The sequence below is a fragment of the Lepidothrix coronata genome, unplaced genomic scaffold, assembly GCF_001604755.1.
Source record: "Lepidothrix coronata isolate B3197 unplaced genomic scaffold, Lepidothrix_coronata-1.0 Scaffold7, whole genome shotgun sequence".
Taxonomy (NCBI): domain Eukaryota; kingdom Metazoa; phylum Chordata; class Aves; order Passeriformes; family Pipridae; genus Lepidothrix; species Lepidothrix coronata.
The window spans coordinates 3,623,234-3,642,882 of NW_016690187.1; the positions used below are offsets into that span (position 1 = coordinate 3,623,234).

The window sequence follows — 19,649 nt, forward strand, 5'->3', positions numbered from 1 at the left end:
AGGGAAACTGTGTGAAGCATTCCCTAGGTGGCTGCATTTGTGATTTTAGTCATTACTGCCTCTCAATGCACCTTTGTAAAGCTTAGCTAATAAATAGTATCACTTTGGTCTCCTGTCATCTGGTGCCCCATCCTGCTCTCTGCAGGTTCCAGTTCCAGAAGCGATTATACACAGTTCACACACAGTGAACAACAGAAACCACAAAGGGTTTCTTTGTACACAATAATGTTGGTGCCAGTTGAAATAGGAAGTTAAATGAAGGGGACTGTGACTGTCAAAGGAGTGATGTGATTAAACATATTTATCTGAGGAAAGTCCCTTACTGATGTGATGTTTTGCTTTGCTTTACAGGTACTCTTCATCGCTATGAGTTTAATTCATAGAGAGGCCGTAGCCCACTTGATCGGTGAATGTTGGTCTTTCATCTGAAGACAGGTTGATTTGGTTACTTCCTACCAGCACGGACTGTGGTTGGTGATTGTATTTGCCCCACCACCTCCAAGTTAATGCAGTGCCAAGGACAGATGTGAAGCAGCTCTTTCTCTCGATATTGATGTGGTATCCTCTTAACGCATCACAACGCCTCAGGCCCACCAGCAGCACAGGATATGGAGGCTCTCGAAGTTGATGACATCAGCCCTGCCTTGGAAGTGACTGAAGACTTTTTCAACAGTTTTGATACTAAGCTTGAAAAGATTGTGCAGCCCTCTGAGGTGTATGGTGTGCAGGAGGTCCCTGAGCTGGTTGGGCACGAGGTATTTGATCATATAACAGAGAGCAGGAATCTGAGGAATGTCGCCTCCTTAGCCAAAAGTAGCCTCATCTGGGATCACTGCAAAAATGGCCTCTTGGAAACCAAAGCTCAGACAGCATTTCCTGCCAAAGACCAACACATGGTGCAGAGGGGAACAACTGCTGACAACCTTGCTTGGGCAGGGGAAGGGGAGACCACAGCTTTTAACATCTTCAGGATCTGCCAGCGGAGGAGAGACAGGCCTCGCTCAGTGAATGACATCCTGGTACAGAACGAGGAAGCCTCCAGGTTCAAACCAGGACACAACAGATCACGCTCTGATATCAGCCATGTGAAGTGGGGAGTGGTCTTCACAGGCACGTCCCTGCAGCAGCCGTCTGCACCCGGTCAGGACAATAACTGCACTCTGCTCTCTTACCTGGCGTTAACCAAGGGAGAGGACATCCAAGGAAACACAGGTTTGTGCCAGTGCTTTATTGTTTCTGTTGATATGGGCAATTTCCTATTTGTTTTTAAGATTTGTCTTGAAAGAGGAGCTCCATCTTAAAAAACACAAACAAAATACCCAAGAAGCAACTTTTAGGTAACTCTTAAAAGGAGAGAAATCAGTATGGCTCTGTCGTCTTTGATGTGGCTCTGTCTTTTTGCCTGCCTAAGAATCAGTTTTTAAACTAATCTTGACTTCTGATCCTCTCATGGTATGAAAAACTAAGCTTGTTTTACTTTTTTCTTCTATTTTGTTCAGTTTGACTGAGGAAAATGATTTATTGTTATGTATTTCTGATAATTTTCTTACCTGATCTTCCCAAACTAAAAATAATTTTGAATGCTGAAACTATTGGGAGAATGGCAAATCCAAACAAGAGCAGTTTTCATAAAGAGTGGCCATTAAAAAGAGGGCATACAGAGCTTTACTGTGAGGTTTGAAATCTCTGCTCTCTTTCTTTAGGAAATGATTGTTCAGTCCATAAACAATTAAAGCAACTCAAGCGTACGATTTGTGGTTGTCAATATTAAGGCATCCCTGCTAGCTTTGTGTGGGGTAGGGAAGGGTTGTTATCAGGTTGAGGCAGGTCTCCAGTGAGTTGTGTGAAGCCGTGTTTCAGCAAGTGATATTTTTTCCTTTTCTTCTCAAGCACTGCACTGAAAGAGGGTGTGCTCAGAGCTTCGGAAACACTCACCCAGTGTTTCCATCTCCATGATTTATTTTGTAGATGCCAGAAGTGGACTAGGCACTTGTGGAGAAGAAAAGCAGCTAGTGCCACAAAGATTTTTATAATCTAAATAAAGGCAGGGCTTAACAAAGGAATTTAAAACTCAAAGGGCTGTGAAATTGTGCATGTATGCATATGGTGGAATGACTCCAGTTATGAATAGGTGATCTGTTTAGGGTTAAAACAAGCTTTTTGTGTTAGGTTTTCCAGATAAATCAGCTATTTTGGAGCATGAAAAGCTAGTACCTAAATGTTTGTGTTTGGGGAGATATGTGCATATATAAGTGTACATAAGTACACAAACACGTAGGTTATTGTGTTATATTGTGACATAGTTGCTGTATCCCAGAGAAGGGTGCTCTTGGTTGACAAAGGCAAGTATGCCTACTGTTATTTTGTTTAGGGAGATATATTCCTTCTTGTACAGTGGGGTCTCTGTTCTGTGTCCTTTCCATAGAAGGAATGGAGAACAGAAAAGCACCCAGAACTCTGGAGACAGAGCTCTTAGTTTTTGTCAGCTGTATCTTGGGCATCTCATGGGTTTAACTTAACATGTAACACCTTTATATGCCCACAGAAACTCCATTAAAATCTAGCTATTAAAGGTCTTACATACCCCTGATAGTGTTTTAAGCATAATATTTTTGGCCCAATTTCCCCATGCAGCCCTCAGAAAAATAGGGAGATTCTGTTACTTATACTATTTATAGTAAGAAATACCTAGGTCATTTTGTATTTAAAGACCTGTTCATGTACTTATTCGGTGAGAGTTGTTTCAAACTGCCACTAGACCCCCAACCTACAAGAACCAAGTCACCAATCCAGCTGGTGCTGAGCAGCAGAATCTGAGACCAAAGTGGTCTCCCTTCTGTCAGTCCAGGGCTCAGGCAACTTGCAAAAGTACATTGGGGTGCTCCCTGATGCATTGCAACTCTGTCTGGGGTGAAGCAAATTACATCGCTGTCTCCCTTACACAAAGATGCAGGACAGTCTGGTGCAACTGTTCATAGAAGGAAGCAAAATGATGACAAACAAAGGAATTTTATTCAGAACTGCAGAGCTGGGACACCATTGCTTCTGAAGTCAGGGACCACAAACTGCATTCTCTCCCCTCTCCTGGATGAGAGTCTCTGTACTTTCAGAAACTGGGTTGTCTACAGTGTTGTCCTCCTTCAACCCTGCCTTTCACTTCAGTTGTTCCAGTCCACTTTGCTTAGAGACAACAGACCTAAGGGAGAGATGCATTAACCCTCTAGAAGCCCTGAAAGGGCCTTGCTGTGTCCAGAGTCAAGTCTATAGCAGGACTTCAAACCTGTGTCGAGAACAACTTGATAAGAAAACCTTCCTTGAAAGGAAAAGGCAAGAAATGTGCTTTGTGTGGAGGTGGATCTAAGCATAGGATTCCTTAAGCCTGGTTGTGCCCAGAATTCAGTCACCCCATCACTGTGTTTACCCAAGGTCTGCTGCTTTGACAGTAGCAGTGGAGTTCAATTGTACTACTGTCAGCCCTGCAGCAGCCACTTACACTATTTAAATGCTTAATCCAATGAATTTTTTTCTCCATACAGAAAAAGTGAACAACCTGTGTTAGCGTGTGATAAACTCTATCATTATGATTTCATGTTAAACAGCGAGTTATAGCTGTGAAGAAGTTGCATCTGTAAGTAGTTTTGTGAAGTGTAGCAATATTAGCACTCTTCAGAAAAACAGAATTTGCAGATTCCCATGAAGAAAAAGCTTGTTTTTAGACTGTCTGCAAGAGTGCCAGGTATCTTACAGCCCATCTCTTCCACAGTTTCTCTGTTGTACCAAGAACAAATGCTGTTCTTGTGTGCAGTGCTGCGAGCAGTGTAGGTCTCTTCAAAATGGCTTTTTACAGAAGAAACTCAGTATGGTCAAGTTCTGGGACCTCGGAGGTGAATCGGGCTAGGAAAGGAAATTAATTAGTAAGAGTGGCTGAAGAACCTCTTCCACTAGTTACCTGTGGCCCAGTAGCAGTCAGAGTCTCTAAGGTGCTCAGCCCACACTTTTTTTAATTGTGTTTTGCAATGGTGCAAGGTATTTCATAGAATCATACAGTGGCCTGGGTTGGAAGGGACCTTAAAGATCATCTAGTTCCAGGAACCCTGCTGTAAGCAGGGACATCTTTTAACTAGAACAGGTTGATCAGGTTGACTTTGAACACTTTCAGGGATGGAGCATCCACAACTTCTCTGAGCAACCTATTCCAGTGCCTCACCACCCTCACAGTGAAGAATTTTGTCCTAATATCTATTCTAAACCACCTTTCTTTAAGTTTGAATCCACTCCCTCTTGTCCTGTCACTCAAGGCTCTTGTACATAGTTCCTTTCCATCTTACCTCTTGTCTCTCTTCAGGTACTGAAAGGCTGCATTTAGGTCACCCCGAAGCCTTCCCTTTTCCAGTCTGAACAATCCCAATTTTCTTAGCCTTTCCTCATAGGAGAGATGCTCTATCCCTCTAATCATCTCGATGGCCTACTCTGGACTTGCTGCAACAGGTCAATGTCCTTCCTTGCTGAGGACCCCAGAGCTGGACACAGAGGGGCAGAATCCCCTCCTGTGACCTGCTGCCCACTCTGCTTTTGATGCAGCTCAGGACATACTTGGCTTTCTGGGCTTTAAGTGCACATTGCTGGCTCATGTCCAGCCTCTGATCCACCAGAACCCCCAAGTGCTTCTCTGCAGGACTCTGGATCTGTTCATCCCCCAGCCTGTATCCCAACCAGGTGTGGCACCTTGCACTTGGTCTTGTTAAACCACACGAGAATCCTATGGGCCCACTTCCCAGGTTTGTCAGCGCTTGCTGTGTGCTCTCCAAGAACCATTCTGCATGGGATGTTTGAAGGCAGGGATACCTTCTTTGAGGAAGGAGAGCTTCTGTGCTCTGAAGATGCAGTCTTTTAACCTGTTTTCTTTACCTGTTCAGCTCCTGTGCAGGTTTTACAAGGTAGCCATGCTATTTCTTCCCTCTGTATTTAGAAGAGAGGCTGCCATAAAGTTTGCTGCTACTGTGAGCTGAGCTGAAAAGAGAAACACAAAAGCAAGAAAGTAGGTTTTGCAGATATGTATATCTGTGACTAGTAATTGTTCTCCAGAATAGACCAAAAAATGTATTTTGAAGTTGGCTGAAACCTGCTTTGGTGGTTGAAGGGGTTATAGTCCCTGCAGCCTTTGGAGACATCCCTTTCCAGGGCTTTAATCCAAATTAAATGAATGCTATGAGATACTGAGAGCAGCTTCAGCCAGTCCTGTCAGTCCTCACTGCAGTAAAGGACTTCCCTCTGGAGCCTGCAGAGGTCTCCCAGTCCTCCAAGGCTGTCCCAGTTGCTGCATAGATTAACTCTTCACTTTTTTTCCCTTATCTTCATAGTATATCTGTTATTATGAGCTTATCTGTTCCTGCTGCTCGCTTTTTTGTAGAATCGTAGAGTCAGAGTGGAAGAGACCTCTAAGATCATTGAGTCCGAGGTATGATCTTGTACTCAGAGTTTGTGCAGGGGATATTATGAGAGGCTTGGGCCCCTCTTCATACAGCTCTTTTATGTATTACATACTTTTCTAGTGTGTTTGTGTAGAGATAAGACATCTAAATCTGCATTCATGAGCAGTGCATCACTGATTCACAGGTTGGGGACTGGGGGTGATCCTTGAGTTCTGAGGGTTCATTTTACAGCGCTGCAACTCTGGCAACCACACAAGACTTTATGAAGCTTTGTTTTTTTGCCAGATATCCTCACCTTCAAGCAGAAGTGGTGACTGGTACTCGCTCTGTGCCTGTGACATCAACTCACACAGTATTTAGTGACAGATATGAGTGTGATGAGCAGGTTTGTGGTGCTGGGTCACAGAGCAGCAGACAGTCACAGAGCAGCAGCCACTGTTGTTGTCCCGCTCAGGGAGGAGCTGCAAAGACAGCTGACTGGAAAGCGGAGATGTGGCAGGTACAGGAGCTGCTGCACAGGTGGAGACAGCCAGAGATCCTGAGTGATGTGAAATACCAGAGGTGTGACATACAACCTTAATGCTTCCCCTCCCATGATGGCTGGGTAAAGCCTAGCTCCTAACCCATCTGCCAGGGAAGTTTCTGAAGCCTAATTTTTTTCGTGATTTTGCAAAACACCCCTGTAGCACTGTCCTTTGTCTGTGGTAGGTAAGAAGTTACATAGCCAGGGCAGAAAAATAGGCCATTAATTGTCACTGGGATGGCAGAACATTATAGGACTGTGGTGTTGTGCAGAAGATAATGGTGCTGCCATCTGAGAGGCAGATGTGCAGAAATAACACTTCTGCACCTTCCCCTCTGGAGAGCAGTAAGCCTCAAAACACTTGGAAATAATCCCAGAGGTATCAAGCCTGTTGGAGAACTGGTGTTCTCCCCCACCGTGGCCAATTTATTTTCAGCATTAAAAGGTAGTCAAGAAAGGGTAGCTGTACTGCAGAGATTTGGGACCTTTCAAGACTTAAAGAGGCAAAAATGTTGTTTAAAATAGAATGCGAGTTGGATGCCCTTCACTGCAGGGGTCCGTAAGTGCCATAAATTCTGTGCATCCAGCAAGAGACAGTCCCTTCTCCCAGGAGATTACAGCTTAAATACACCACACAGTAAGGATAAGGAGTGTGAGCAGGGACAAAGATAGGTGAGTGCTTGGCCCAAGATCAAATGCAAGTGTAATTTAGATCACCTGACTTCAGCTCATCTGCTGGATGGTATTTCCCCACTAACCTCCCTGGATAAATTGAGGTGGGCATCACTTCCCAGAATCACAGAATATGCTGAGTTGGAAGGGACCCACAAGGATCATTGAGTCCAGCTCTTAGCTCTGCACAGGACTGTCCCCAAGAGTCACACCATGAGCCTGAGAGCACTGTCCAAACGCTTCTGGAACTCTGTCAGGCTTGGTGCTGTGACCACTTCCTGGAGAGCCTGTTCCAGTGCCCAACCACCCTCTGGGTGGAGAACCTTTTTCTAATATTGAATCTAAGCCTCCTCTGACACAACTTCAGACCATTCCTTCGGGTCCTGTTTCTGGTCACCACGGAGAAGAGATCAGTGCCTGCCCCTCCTCTTCCCCTCACAAGGAAGTTGTAACTGCAGTGAGGTCTCCCCTCCATCTCCTCTTCTCCAGGTTGAGCAGACCAAGTGCCCTCAGCCTCTCCTCATCCGGCTTCCCCTCAAGGCCCCTGTTGCTCTCCTTTGGACGCTCTCTAAGAGCTTAACTGCAGGCTCACTCCTGATTACTCCTTGGACTTGAGCACCCTCTAAGCTGGAAGGGCCATGGAGGCTGACAGAGAGCAGCAGCAGCTGGGCTGGGCAGCTGCCTTGAGTGGAGGGAAATGTGACCTACTCCACTCCCTTGCCTGGGAGGCTGTAGGAGTGTGCAGTGATGGAGAGGGGAGTGTGGTGGGAGGCAATGGGAGAGGTTCCCATACAGTGGATAAATTCATAGTGCAGGAGGATTACAGTAAACAGCACTGATGAGTTAGGTGGTGAAGCTGTTCTGGTTGGAAGGTTTATTCTTCATGGAGATTTTTGCTCGGGAGTTACAACACTCCATAAAGCTAATGAACGGAGTTTTCATCTCCTGGGGCAGTGCTGATTGCTTCCAGTGATGATGTGATGACTTTCATAACTGAATTTTCAGGTTAGTTGCTATAATTCCCTTAGTGGTGTCAGCTGACTTTCCTAATGTGAACTGACCCTGTTTTCATAGCTTTGACAGTCACTTTATCCTATCATCCTTTTTAAAGCTGAATTAAGTGATTTATAAAAAAATCAGCAAACCCATCTTCATTTTATGTTCTCACTTCTTTTGCAAGTGCTGCTATTTCATGTATCTTCTAGCTGATAGTAGGTAACCATCTCTTTCAACTCATTATACTTCTATCTCTGCCAGAGTTGAGTTCTTTCTGGATTGGTCTTGCACTTTGACTGAATCCAGCCTCCTTCTCCACTGCCCCGCTGGTGCAGGCACTGTGTCAGTATGCACAGGGTGCTGGTGGTCTCCTCAGCAAGCACTATACAAATGTTCAACTTACTGCTGAGGAGCAAAAATGGTTGGATGGAGTGGTGGGGCAGCAGGGATCCTGTAGACTTCATCAGAGTTTCTCTTATGTTTGTCATACAATGCCACACCTGAAGGGCAAGACGTAAAGAGTATTTTGTTTGGGTTCTTTATCACCTGTTTAAGGAATTTATTCAGTGAGAAGCTTATTTTTGGTGAACAGCTAAACCAACCTCTCTGACAATACATAAATATAAAATTAAGAGTTTTTGCAAGATCAACATTTTCAAAGCAGGTTTTGCTTTCTTTAAGCCTAGGGAAGATAAAAAAGAGTGAATGGCCTTCTGGTGGGGAGTGATGCTGTTACTTTATGTAGATTAATGCAAACCACTACCTAGTTATAAGTCCCACTTCTGTAGTAGTCCCCTGAAAAGAGGTGTCATTGAGAGAAGATGCCAGATTTGGTTCCAGAACAGCCATCTGCCGGAAATCTGTGACTAAATGTCAATGCCATTATTTCAGGACCAAGTGGAATCATATAAACCTGCCTGAAAGATACATATCTGCAGAGCCAGGTGGGAAAATAGGTGGGAAGAAAAGACTGTTTTTTAAGTAGGAAAATAGTGGACATTGTGGATCTGAGTCATACTGGCTGAGGCACAGTTTGTTCCTGATCTAGCAAACCCCAGCAAACAGAGGACTAGCCCAACCCAATTTGAGAGCATTCTAGGTCCCCAAGGTGTCTGCTAAGTTTTGTGAAAATCAGAGGGGGGGACTATTGACGAAAACTCTGTAAGTTATGCCCATCACTCACTAAGCATTAGAGAATTCAGAGAGGAGTGCCACCTCAAGAGATAAACTCCCCAGAGACTAGGTGTCTCTGCTTCTGCTCTTTTCCAAGTTACTTCATCTGTCATCAGAAATGCTTTGGTAGTGGGAAACAGGACAAGTTTTCCTGCCATGCCAACAGAGATGCAAGTGCAGTTAGTTGTTCAGGAGCACATATCTTCTGGACTTGCTGAGACAACATTTGGGCTCCCTCTCCAGTGGTGCTGGTTGCACCAGCTGCCCCGAGTGTGGAGAGGGGTAGGTGTGTGCCAGGTGTGGGGTTCCTAGCCAGGAGTAGTGGGCAGTTCCCAGGGGGGAAGGGAGATGCTGAGGAAATTACTGGTCTGTCCCCAGCTGCCAAGTCTCTCTTTGTTTTCCTCTGCCTTCTTCCCCCTCTTCCCTTGAAATTATAACTCCAAATGGCTCAGGCATGGGCCATTTTCTGTGATTATTTGCCTTTTTTCACTCTTCCTCAATTTACTCTCCTTGTCTCTGTAAGGAGGAAAAGAGATGTAGTTTCTGTTTGGAAGGTGGATGGAGAAATGGTACCATTTGCTCTCTGAATGGAAAGGTATTATCTGGCACACTGCAAGTCAGGGAGATAAAGGTGTGTGTATATGTGTGGCATATGGATTCAACGTGTCTCTGCCAGCATCTATTGCCCTGACCTAAACAATGTGAGGCATTTGAATGTTAATCAAGTTGGCTGCTGGTTCTGTCCCAGTTAGAGCAAGAGCCATTGGAACCAATTCATGGGAGCTTGAAGGGAAGGAGTGGGGTGAAGGAGGGAGGGGGGGGTGCTTCTGTGAAAGGCAGGGAGAGATAGCCTTTCTCTAACTCAACAAAAGACAAGCAAACCTGTGTGCAGATGAAGGAGGGGTGGCTGGGGGAAGGTTACGAGTTGTCTTATTATGGAGAAGCTTGAACTGTCATCTGTACTTGATGGAAGCGAGAGAGATTGCAGTTGGAGCTGCAGAAGCGCTGCCTCTCTGATTGGATTAATAGAAAGGGAAGATGACTCTAGAATGGCTGCCCATTATCTGCACTACAAAGGGATTAGTGTGGGTTTCAGAGAAATTAATGGCTTTTGAGTTAGCGCAGAAATACTAATGAATGTCAGGGCCAGAGATGTACAGTGAACAAAATTGGTTCTCTTTTAGTTTGTGCATGTGCATGTGTATCTGTCCATTTGGGCTATCAAAGTGTGCTTTTTCACTGCCATTTTGAGTTATAGATTAGGCTTTCAGTTTTCATATTTAGCTGAAATACTCTCACGTAGTTTATTGGTTTGCAAGGTATAGTTATACTCACCTTTTTAGACCTAGTGCCAAAGTAGCAATTTTTTAAATTGTTGTTGTGGTTTTAGCCACATCTGCGGGAAATCTTTGTAGATGGAGTGCTTTGAGCATGGTGTTAAAAGCAGGCTCCATTCTGAGTATATGGGTGAGTGGAGAAGCTGAGGCTGAGCTGGCAAGGCAAAACCTAAGTGCATCCTTTTAGTTTGTGTGGGTGGGAAGTAGCATCCTTCTTCCTTTTTTTAACCCACATGAGGTTTGCATACTCACATCAAGTATATCAAACAATTAATTTTCATATATGTTAATAAATTTAACTGAAACTTGTGTACTTAATCCTTATAAATGCTTAAAGCTGTTTTTCATTGAAGAGCTACAAAAAGCTTTTACACTGTTGCTGTTCTGAATCCTCCTTCTGCCCATGGACAAAACTCACAGTCAGCTATAGCATTGCATTCAGCCACGGGTGGGAGTATCTCCTTAGCATAAGTTCTGTTTTCTCACCAGTTGGTATCAGAAACCCCTGGACAGTAACTAGGTCCCTCAAATACTCATAGTTCCTGATTCTGCTTGTGCCCTGGAGAGTAAACAGACACACCCATTAGCCAGCAGTGGTGAGAGCAGCTTGGCCAGCAATCTTGGCCATAATACCTGGGAAGTCCAGTACAGATGGGGGTGCAGTAGTTTCTATGTAGTCTTGGTTTTGGCTCTTTGTTTCCAAGCTTCATCAGGTCTAGATGCTTCTGTTCTCATAGCTGTGTGTTGAGGACATCCTTGGTGTACTCTGAGGTTATCATGTCTAAAGCTGGTTAAAGCGTAGCCTCTTAACATTAGTGTAACTGGTTAAGCTGAGATGCTGAAAATGTTTTATGCCTCCAGCTGTCTGCCCTATCCCTCTTGCAAAAGCTGTCAGCCCCAAGGCAAAAACCTCGAGTGAAAGAGCTCCTGTATGTTGCAGTTTGTAATGCTGTGTGTTAAGGTCAATTGATGCTGATTTTGTTGTGATGTAATTATGCTGGGGAGTGGGTGAGGAGCTGTTTCCAGGTTGCTACCTTTCTCTTGTGTCTGGAATAGCAGTCTCCAAGGGAGATGGACAAGAGGAGGCAGAAACCTCTACCTGTGTCTGCTAATTCTGCCACTGTTTGTAAGTCAAGACCCATCACACTTACTGGAAAGGTGAAGTAGAACTCAGATAGGAGCAAGAATTTTTTCCTCAAGCCTAGGTTGTTTTGGGGTGCCGAGTGCTATAGTTTGTATGACAGCATAACAATGAATGCCACTGAATTTATACAGGGACCATAAAAAATTGCACAGGGCCATGTCCAGCCCAAGGTTAATATGATGTTTGCGTCTATGGTGGCTGATGGTGCAAATCAGACTGGAACAAATTTTGCATGGAAACCTTTTTTTAAAACTCAGAAATGCTTTAGATAAGTCCTTTAAATTTGTATCACTTTAGTGCCTGGAGTGACTTTGGGTATGGCTGGTTTTCTGGCGATGAAGAAAATTCCCCTCGACTTTGCCTTGGGCTGGGGTTTGTGAAAGAGTCTGCTCCAAAACACCTGAAATGTTGAGATGCTCAGGTGTATGTGTTTTAGTCTGTCTGGGCACCCTCTTACTTTTCATTTTTGGTCCTTTCTGCTGCTCCTGAGCCTGATTCTCATAAATCAGCAAAGCTCCTCAGAAGTAAACAGAGCTGTGCGAAATGTCCTGGTCCCAAGTCGTGCTGAAATGTGGTAACAAACTGCTATGTTGGACACAGTTCTCCATTCCCTGTGACCTGGGTCAGTCTGGGTGCCAGGAGTTGTACCCAGGTGCTGGCAATGGGGTTGTTCCAGGTGGTTCCAGCAGCCCCCCCACAGGGCACAGCTGTGCCCATCAGCCACAGGTGGGGCCATTCTGGCTGCGTGCATCTCAGAAAGGGCAGAGGACTGCACAGCGAGGTGAGGAGCAGCTGAGGGTCAGAGGAAGAGAAGGTGCTGCAGCCCCTGGGGAGATCATTGTGGAGCAGGATCTTCCTGCAGCTCCATGTGGGACCCCATACTGGAGAATGTGGAGATTTCCTGAAGGAGCTGTGGCCATGGAGAACTTGTGCAGGAGCAGGTTTAATATGAAGGACTGCAGCTACCACAGCTCCTGGAGAGGACCCATGCTGGAGCAGGGGAAAGATGTGAGAAGGAGGCAGCAGCAGAGAGATGCTGACCAGATACTGCTATTCCCCTTCCCCCTGTGCTGGCTGGAACAGGTGGGGAGGCAGAGGAGGTATGTGTGAAAACATGAAGTTGAGCCTGGGAAGTAGCAGGAAGAGAGGGTAAGGTGTTTTAATTTGTATGTGTTTCTCACTGTCGAAGTCTATTTTATCTGGCAATAGATTACTTGATAGTATTGTCCACTTCTGGACTAGGTTCTGGGAGACTTGCAGTGTTTTGTTGCTCTGTTACTATTCTCCTGGATAATCTCAGGAAAATGACTTTGTTTCTCTGTCCTTATGTTTCTCTGTTCCCTTTTTGTAGAGTGTTTTGGTACCTCTGGGTAAAAAAGTGCTGTATTATCTTTGGCTCAAATGTAGAGTTAGTGCTTGTGTTTGATAATTATAACCTATTAGATGAAGGCTGAATCTGTGATCCTATCCTCGGATATGCCTTGTATAGGTAGGAGGGGTGTATAAGCCAGAATGATGTAGCGATTTGAGACAATTAAAAAAATAATTAATGGTAATGTTCTCATTTTGTTTCTTCCAGAACACAAGCCAGTGTTCCCAAATCTCCTGAAGAAGGGATACTTAGAAGTCAGAAGAGACAATGACAGCTACTGGCAAACCTGTTACGCTGAGCTCTCCCCATACAAACTGTACCTGTATTGCTTGGACAGCAGTGGCAACCAGACTCTTCCCACCGTGTATCCACTCATGCGTTTTCAAAGGGTCACTGTTACTGGTGGCATTGAAACCAAGGTGGTGGACACTGTCCTGTCGGACAGCTCACAGCTACAGCTGAAGGCAGAGTCCTCGTGGGAGACACTGGACTGGGGACAGAAACTTTGGGAAGCAGTGCATGCTTCTGTGCCTGCTTTCACGAGACAGCAGGAGAAACTGGAGAATATGCCAAAGCCTGAAAATAACAGTGACCTTTCTCAAACCAATGGATTATTAGAGAAGCCTATGGAGCTCTTCCTGTCCATGAATTTGACTGAAAATACTAAAGAGTATCAAAATATTCTCAAATCAGGGACTCTTTACAGGTTAACTGTCCAGAATAACTGGAAGGCATTTACTTTTGTCTTGAACAGGTCTTATCTCATGGCATTCCAACCCGGTAGGCTTGATGAAGATCCTCTGCTGAGCTACAATGTCGATGTGTGCCTGTCGGTGCAGACGGATACTCAGGATGACTGTGACTCTTGCTTTCAGGTCATTTTCCCCCAAGATGTCCTGCGCCTGCGTGCAGAGACTCGTCAGAGGGCCCAGGAGTGGATGGAGGCATTGAAAGCAGCAGCCAATGCTACTAGAAGTTTAACTCAGAACCCACAGGTCACACTTAGGAACAAACCTGGAGATCGGCCCTTGGGAAGTGACCTTAGAAAGAGCAAGCGCCAGTCTGTGACCACCAGCTTCCTCAGCATCCTGACCACGCTGTCTCTAGAGAGAGGGCTCACAGTTCAGAGCTTCAAGTGTGCAGGTAAGCAACCAGGCTGCAGCATCTGCACCTACTCCCCTTCTGCAGGAAAAGAAAATCACTTGAAAGAGCATTTATATGTTCTAGCAGCACACAGCTGTTCCCTGCCTCTCACTGTGGCCATAGTTAGCCTTTCTTTGCTCTCTGTAAAATGTGGATCAAAACCTATGGGACATTTAGAGTTTCATCTGCTTTTGATGAAAATTTAGATGCTGCGCATAAAGCACTACATGGGCCAGGGCTGCCTTACAGGGTGGCTTGATTCAGAACACTGTAAAGGTAGTCCAGAATCACTGTAAATTTGTCATCTGACTCTAGTCCTAGGCAAGATCATGATTTTATGCAGTTTGGGAATGAAGTGAAAATAGAGAGGACCTGTGTGAATGCAATTCATTGTCATTTTACTTTAGCAAGAGCACCTGTGTGGAGCAAATTTGGGCACCTTATGCCTAAACTATAGTCTTTGACTTGCTTTGGTTACACTCCCTTCAAAATTGTCCGCTCTATTAGAAACAGCTCTTTTGGAGGGTTTTTCTCTTGTGATATGGGAGCTGTGAGGGTCCTGCCTCCTCCCCACTGTGCTCTGGGGTGGGAGTCTCCTGTTGCTCTGGAACCACACATGACTCTGGGGATGTCTGGGTGAGCCCAGGACCTGCTGACTGAGCCCCAGACGTACTGGACTGCCCTCAGAACTGGCTGTGGGTGCAGCTGGGTTCATCCCTCTGGCAGTCCCCAGCAGGTCATGTTCCTGCTCATCTCTCTACAGTGCATGGCACCCACCTGGCAGCCAGAGCATCCTGAAGGTTGACCTCAGCCTCATTGCAGTTATTGATTTGGTCACAGTAGATGGGCTTCTGCCTGAATTCAGGTCTGTTCTTGGCCACATTTGCATGACTTTATGTCAGTTTTTTCTGGGAGTATTCATGTGCCAAACTCCTGCTGAAACTGAAGGTGCCTGGGTCCTGTGCTAACTCTTGGTTACCTGAACACTACTGGGCAATGGTCATGTCTTAACTTTAAGGATAGTTGTGAGAGTGAAAACTGCAGGGAGACTCTGGGAATGACTCGAATAAGTATCCCCGAGATAGGTCCAGCCCAGTGTGTAACCCAAGAGACAGCTTTGTGAAACCCAAGAAGACAGCAGAATTAACTCCCTCATTTTAAGGTAGTGTCCCAGGTGACAGTAAACAGTATATTCCTTTCTCTTAATTTCTTTTAATTCAAAGCTCAGTAGAGGAAAATTTTTTAGATTTTGCTTCATTCTCTGACAGAGGTCCAGGAGAGTTTCAAGTGAACATTTTTGCACCGTTCCCGGCGTGGGCTGCTGTTTAACCCAAGGAGCCTGCTGGTGGTAATTACAGCTTGCAGGCACCGAGACCAGTTTTCCCCAGGGCTGCTGGGAGGGGTAAGCTTGGATAAAGATGAGGAGGGGGGAGGAAGAAAAGTTTTGCTGTGAATTCTTCAGCCATTTAGTGCAAATTCCTGTAATTACCGTCTTTGTGTCCTGTCCCAATGGCACATAATACAGCAGAAGCCTTTCCTAATTGAGACCTTACAGGAGGTACAAATCCCTCCTTTGTTCGGCCTGACAAATTAGTGCCAGAAAGTGGCAAGGTCCGAGTGGGAATCAAAGGCAAGCAACACAAAGATGGAACTTAAGGCTACAGTAATAACCCTCTCTAGTCCTGCAGGGGTGGGAGGGAAGGAAAAGTAATGACCAATGAAAAATGAAGGGTTTTTTTGTTATAAATTCCCTTGACATGACAGCACCTCTGGGCTGCTTTATTTATTTAGGAAAAGTGATTAAATAGTAATACAACAGGGCAGACCATTGTCTCTCGAGCTACCCCCCTTCCTACAGACCCCTGCTGCCTTGGCTAATTGATTGACAATGAACCTCTGATAAAGAAGGTTGCTAGAAGGACCTGATGGGGACAGGCTTTTTTTAATTTATTTTTTCTTTGCAGTCTTTGTGGGGTTCCCCTCCCTGTTTTTTTTTCTGTTTGAAATGCTCTCTGCATCCCCCTTTCCTTTTCTCCCTCAGTAAAAGCTTTTCAAGGAATTGCTCCCAGACAAACAGCTGACAAGCAGGTAGGGAAGAATGTGAATGTCTGTGCCTCGCTATTGACAAGTTTATCTTGGAGTCTGACTAGCACTTTTCAACTTGTGATATAAGCCGGGGCGGTGGTGTCAGATGTAGTCGTGGGGCAGGGGGGACAAACTGTTGATACACTGGAGTCAGAAGGGCAGCTTGAAAAAAGTTTTCTTTTGCTTGATCAGCAGATACAAAAGCTTTTCCCACATTTCTAACTCTTTGTCTTACTGCAGAGGGCAGGGCATTATTTCTCAAAAAATGAACGAATAGGCCACTGATTAACAGTGAAGAGACCAGTTTTTTATAAATGCTTTTACGTTTGCAGCCATTACTTATATTTTTGGCTTGGCACAGCAATACATTTTGGAATGTGCAGTTAACTTTTGGCACTTCAGTGGCAGCGTCCTTTGTCCTTTGCATGTTCATATAACTGCGGGCTTGATCTTGCCCTGACACTGGAGTACAGCAGCATTCCTGTGGGAAGTGTTTGGGGCTCTGAGCAAGAGTAGCAGATGAGAGCATTGATCTACTCAGGTGAGACTTTGAAGGGACCTGCCCCTCATCTTCAAAGGGATGTGAAGTGAAAGTTGCTTGCAAGTCCAAACTCATAAATATCAGGTTTTATGATTTGTTCTTTGTTGTGTAGGAAATGAGAGACATGCATCATGTTAGGATGATTTGTTGGGGGGGAATTTATTATTTTTGATGTCTTTATTTCACCTGGATTGAGAGAAATCCCTGAACTGTTATCCTAAATTTGGGATCAGGAAGCTTCCATGAAAGCATGTCTTTGGCACATGCAGCATCTTGTAGAGAGCAGTAGCTGCTTGTGAGTACTTCAGTGGCTATCCTGTCTCCCTGTTAGGCCATCTATGGGCTTCTGGGGAAAGGTAGGCATTTCTCCTGGAGGAACTCTCCTGGAGGTCTCTATTTCTTTGTCATGTGCCTTCACTTTTCCATAGATGGGGAAGACAAATGGCCTCTGCCCTTTGCCTGCTGTTTTTGCATAGCTCTTGTTCTTTAGATGTCTCTCTTGTTTCACCTTTATTTTTTTTAACCCTGTCCTTTATTAAAACAAACACTTTTTCCAGAGAAGTTGGTTGTGTCTTCCAGGAACTCTTTTTACAGCAAGTCCTAATGGATATGGGAATTTCTGCCTTCTGCAAAATGTGCTCTGCACCCTTTCATTTGTCTGTGTGGCTTTCCTTGCTCCTCTTCTGGGGTGCCTTCTGTCTTTTCCTCCCTGGTTTCTCCATGTCTCTGCAGTTGCCAAAAGGATAAATACCGTTATTAGAGCTCCACTGACTTGCCTGGCTGAGCTGAACACTAGGTGCAGAGAAGCCAAGGTTAGTAAATGGGCTACTTCCTGAGCTTGCAGCCCTGTCAAATGGAGCAGCAGGTGGAAAAGCTGTTGTCTTTCAAGGAGTCATTCTGCATCTAGTGCTGTGATAATGTGTGTGGTTGGGGGACAGTCCAGTGCAACATGCTCAGCTCATGCAGCCTCTGCTCTAGCTCATGCCATTATTTTGAAACCAGCCCCCACTGCAGTAAAAGTAAATTTATTTTTTTCCCTTCAATGAAAAGAAAGTATTTTCCTAGTAGCTTGCAAAGCCAGCAAGTGTGATTTAAAAAAAAAAAAATAGCCAAAATATCCAGGTGCAACATTGACTTCGTTCAACTTCTCAAAAAACCATACAGTTGAAACTTCTCAAATACAGATAGTTGAGAAATATCCTTGAATTTAGGAAATACTTTGTGAACTGTCATCACACCCACTTATTTGTTACATGTCACTGAAATAAAAATACTAGGGGACAAATCTTAGAAAATCTATCACAATAATAAGATACCAAAAGATCCTTTGGAAGGCTGTCAACACTGTTGTCACATTTTCAGTCTCAAATAACAGTTGTTCTCACCTGTCCAGGGCTTTTAGGATGGTGCCTTTTCTAAGTGCTGTATTTGTCTTGTGCTTGGTTTCATTTCAATTGATCTCTTTGTTCCAAGGCTTCAGCAGCTTTTTGCCTTCCCTGTGTTTGAGACTCCATAAAATCCCTTAAGAATGTGTTTTGCACTGTAAAAGTTTTATTGTTTAAGTATCTTCACTTTAGACCACAGTCTTCCAGTCTTGTGTGTGACTTTCAGGCCCTGTTTCAATTCATTCAAAAGTATAACTTCCACTGCTAACAGTGGTATTTCTAAACTCATTCTGTGGTAACCAGAACCAACTGAGCAGAAAAAAACATGCTGCTCTGGGAAAAAGCCTGGAATGTGCACCGTGCATTTGCTTGGCATCAGAGCATCCATACAGATGTGCAGCCTTGAGGGACACACACAGAAGGAAAATGTCTGCTTGAGGGTCCACTGCTGTAGAACTAGGACATTTGTTTGTGTGTTGGCAGGGCTCCCCCCCTTCTGTCACGTGCCAAAGCAGTGTATTATTGGCAAAACTATTACCTGTGGATCGAATCAGGGGCAATGTAGAAGAAACTGCAGAACCAACCAGAGTGTAACTGGTGGGAATGGTTTAGGTTCTCTGTCTGGCCTTCTCCAGTGTCTGTAGTCTCTGACACATACGTGTGCTGTGTAAATCTGAATAGTTCACGTGCCCAAGGTAGTGCTGTGGTAGTGACGAGCGACCAAGAAGAAATTCAGCCAAAATAGCATCGGCAAAAATGTGTAGCCATACTTCCTGTGCAGTTGTTCCTTGTGTTACAAGGAGATACAAAACCAGTTGTGTATTCAAACAGAAACAGAACTGCTGTTTCTAGGTATGTGAGTGCTGTATCAAATAAATGAAACTTGGCAAACCAGGTAGCTTTCAGTATAAGTAAAAGAGTGAGTGGTGCAGGGGTAAGTGGCCTTCAAACTAACTGTGGAGCAGAAATGAATACTGAGTTAGGTAGAGACTCTTTTTGCTAAATGACCTGGCCATAGCTGAGGATCTGATCACACAGAAGGCTGGCCTGCACTTTGCTCTGTTCTCTGATCTACCTTCTCAGTATATAGAATCAAGCATGAGTGTAATCAACTGTAGGAATGGGAATACCATTATTAATTATGGTCACATTAGCTCCTTACTCCTAGCTGGCAAGCAGACTTCAAGAGCTGGCCCAGAGAGTGTGTTCAGTTCCCATTTCTGACTAAAGAGCTGGTGAATTACTGAATCCTGCCAATAAGTCATTCCATGGTAGCTCCCATTTACTTCTGTCAGACAGCACTTCAGAATCTCAGCAAGGCACCAGATACTGCAGAGAATGATCCTATAAGGGCATGGGGGAAAGAATACCAAATTAGCTTGAGGTGTATAGTATTCTTCCTCTGCTGTTGTCCTGGGAATGCAGAGAAAGGATTTGGAAGCATGCAACAGGAGAATGTAAACTGGCCATGTGTTAAAAGAGTCACAAACTTTAACTATGTGTGAAGCATGTCTTCATAGCTGTTTGTAATTTCCTCAGAGCAAGTTCTCTGGGAAAAATGTAATTTTGACCCTTCTCAGAATTTGACAGTAATGGTAAAAGTAAAATCCCAGTGAAATTCAATTGGAAAAATCCAACCAAATAAGAAGCTAGTGTCCAAATATATAATTTTGTTGCTGCTATGTGACACACAGCTAGGATTTTTAGTCCTCGTTTATTGATGCAATGTTGTTCTTGACTTATATACGTGAAGTGCAAGCCTACACTTTGACTTTTAGGGGGTTTTTTTGGTGTTACATTTGCAGGCTTAACTTCTATTAGTTTTACTGGGAAGGCAGAATTTAGC

At 44.6% G+C, this 19,649-nt stretch overlaps 1 protein-coding gene across 9 annotated transcripts in view; it reads left to right on the forward strand.

Moving 5' to 3' along the window:
• The window catches only part of PLEKHM3 (pleckstrin homology domain containing M3), a 150,090-nt gene that overhangs the window by 9,390 nt on the left and 121,051 nt on the right, over positions 1-19,649 (forward strand). For all 9 annotated transcript variants that reach the window (XM_017834449.1, XM_017834483.1, XM_017834473.1 and 6 more), the window contains exons 2-3: positions 352-1,212; positions 12,857-13,792. In XM_017834449.1, the coding sequence (XP_017689938.1) occupies positions 609-1,212; positions 12,857-13,792 (1,540 nt within the window). In that variant the 5' untranslated portion in view covers positions 352-608. The remainder of the gene's footprint in view (positions 1-351; positions 1,213-12,856; positions 13,793-19,649) is intronic.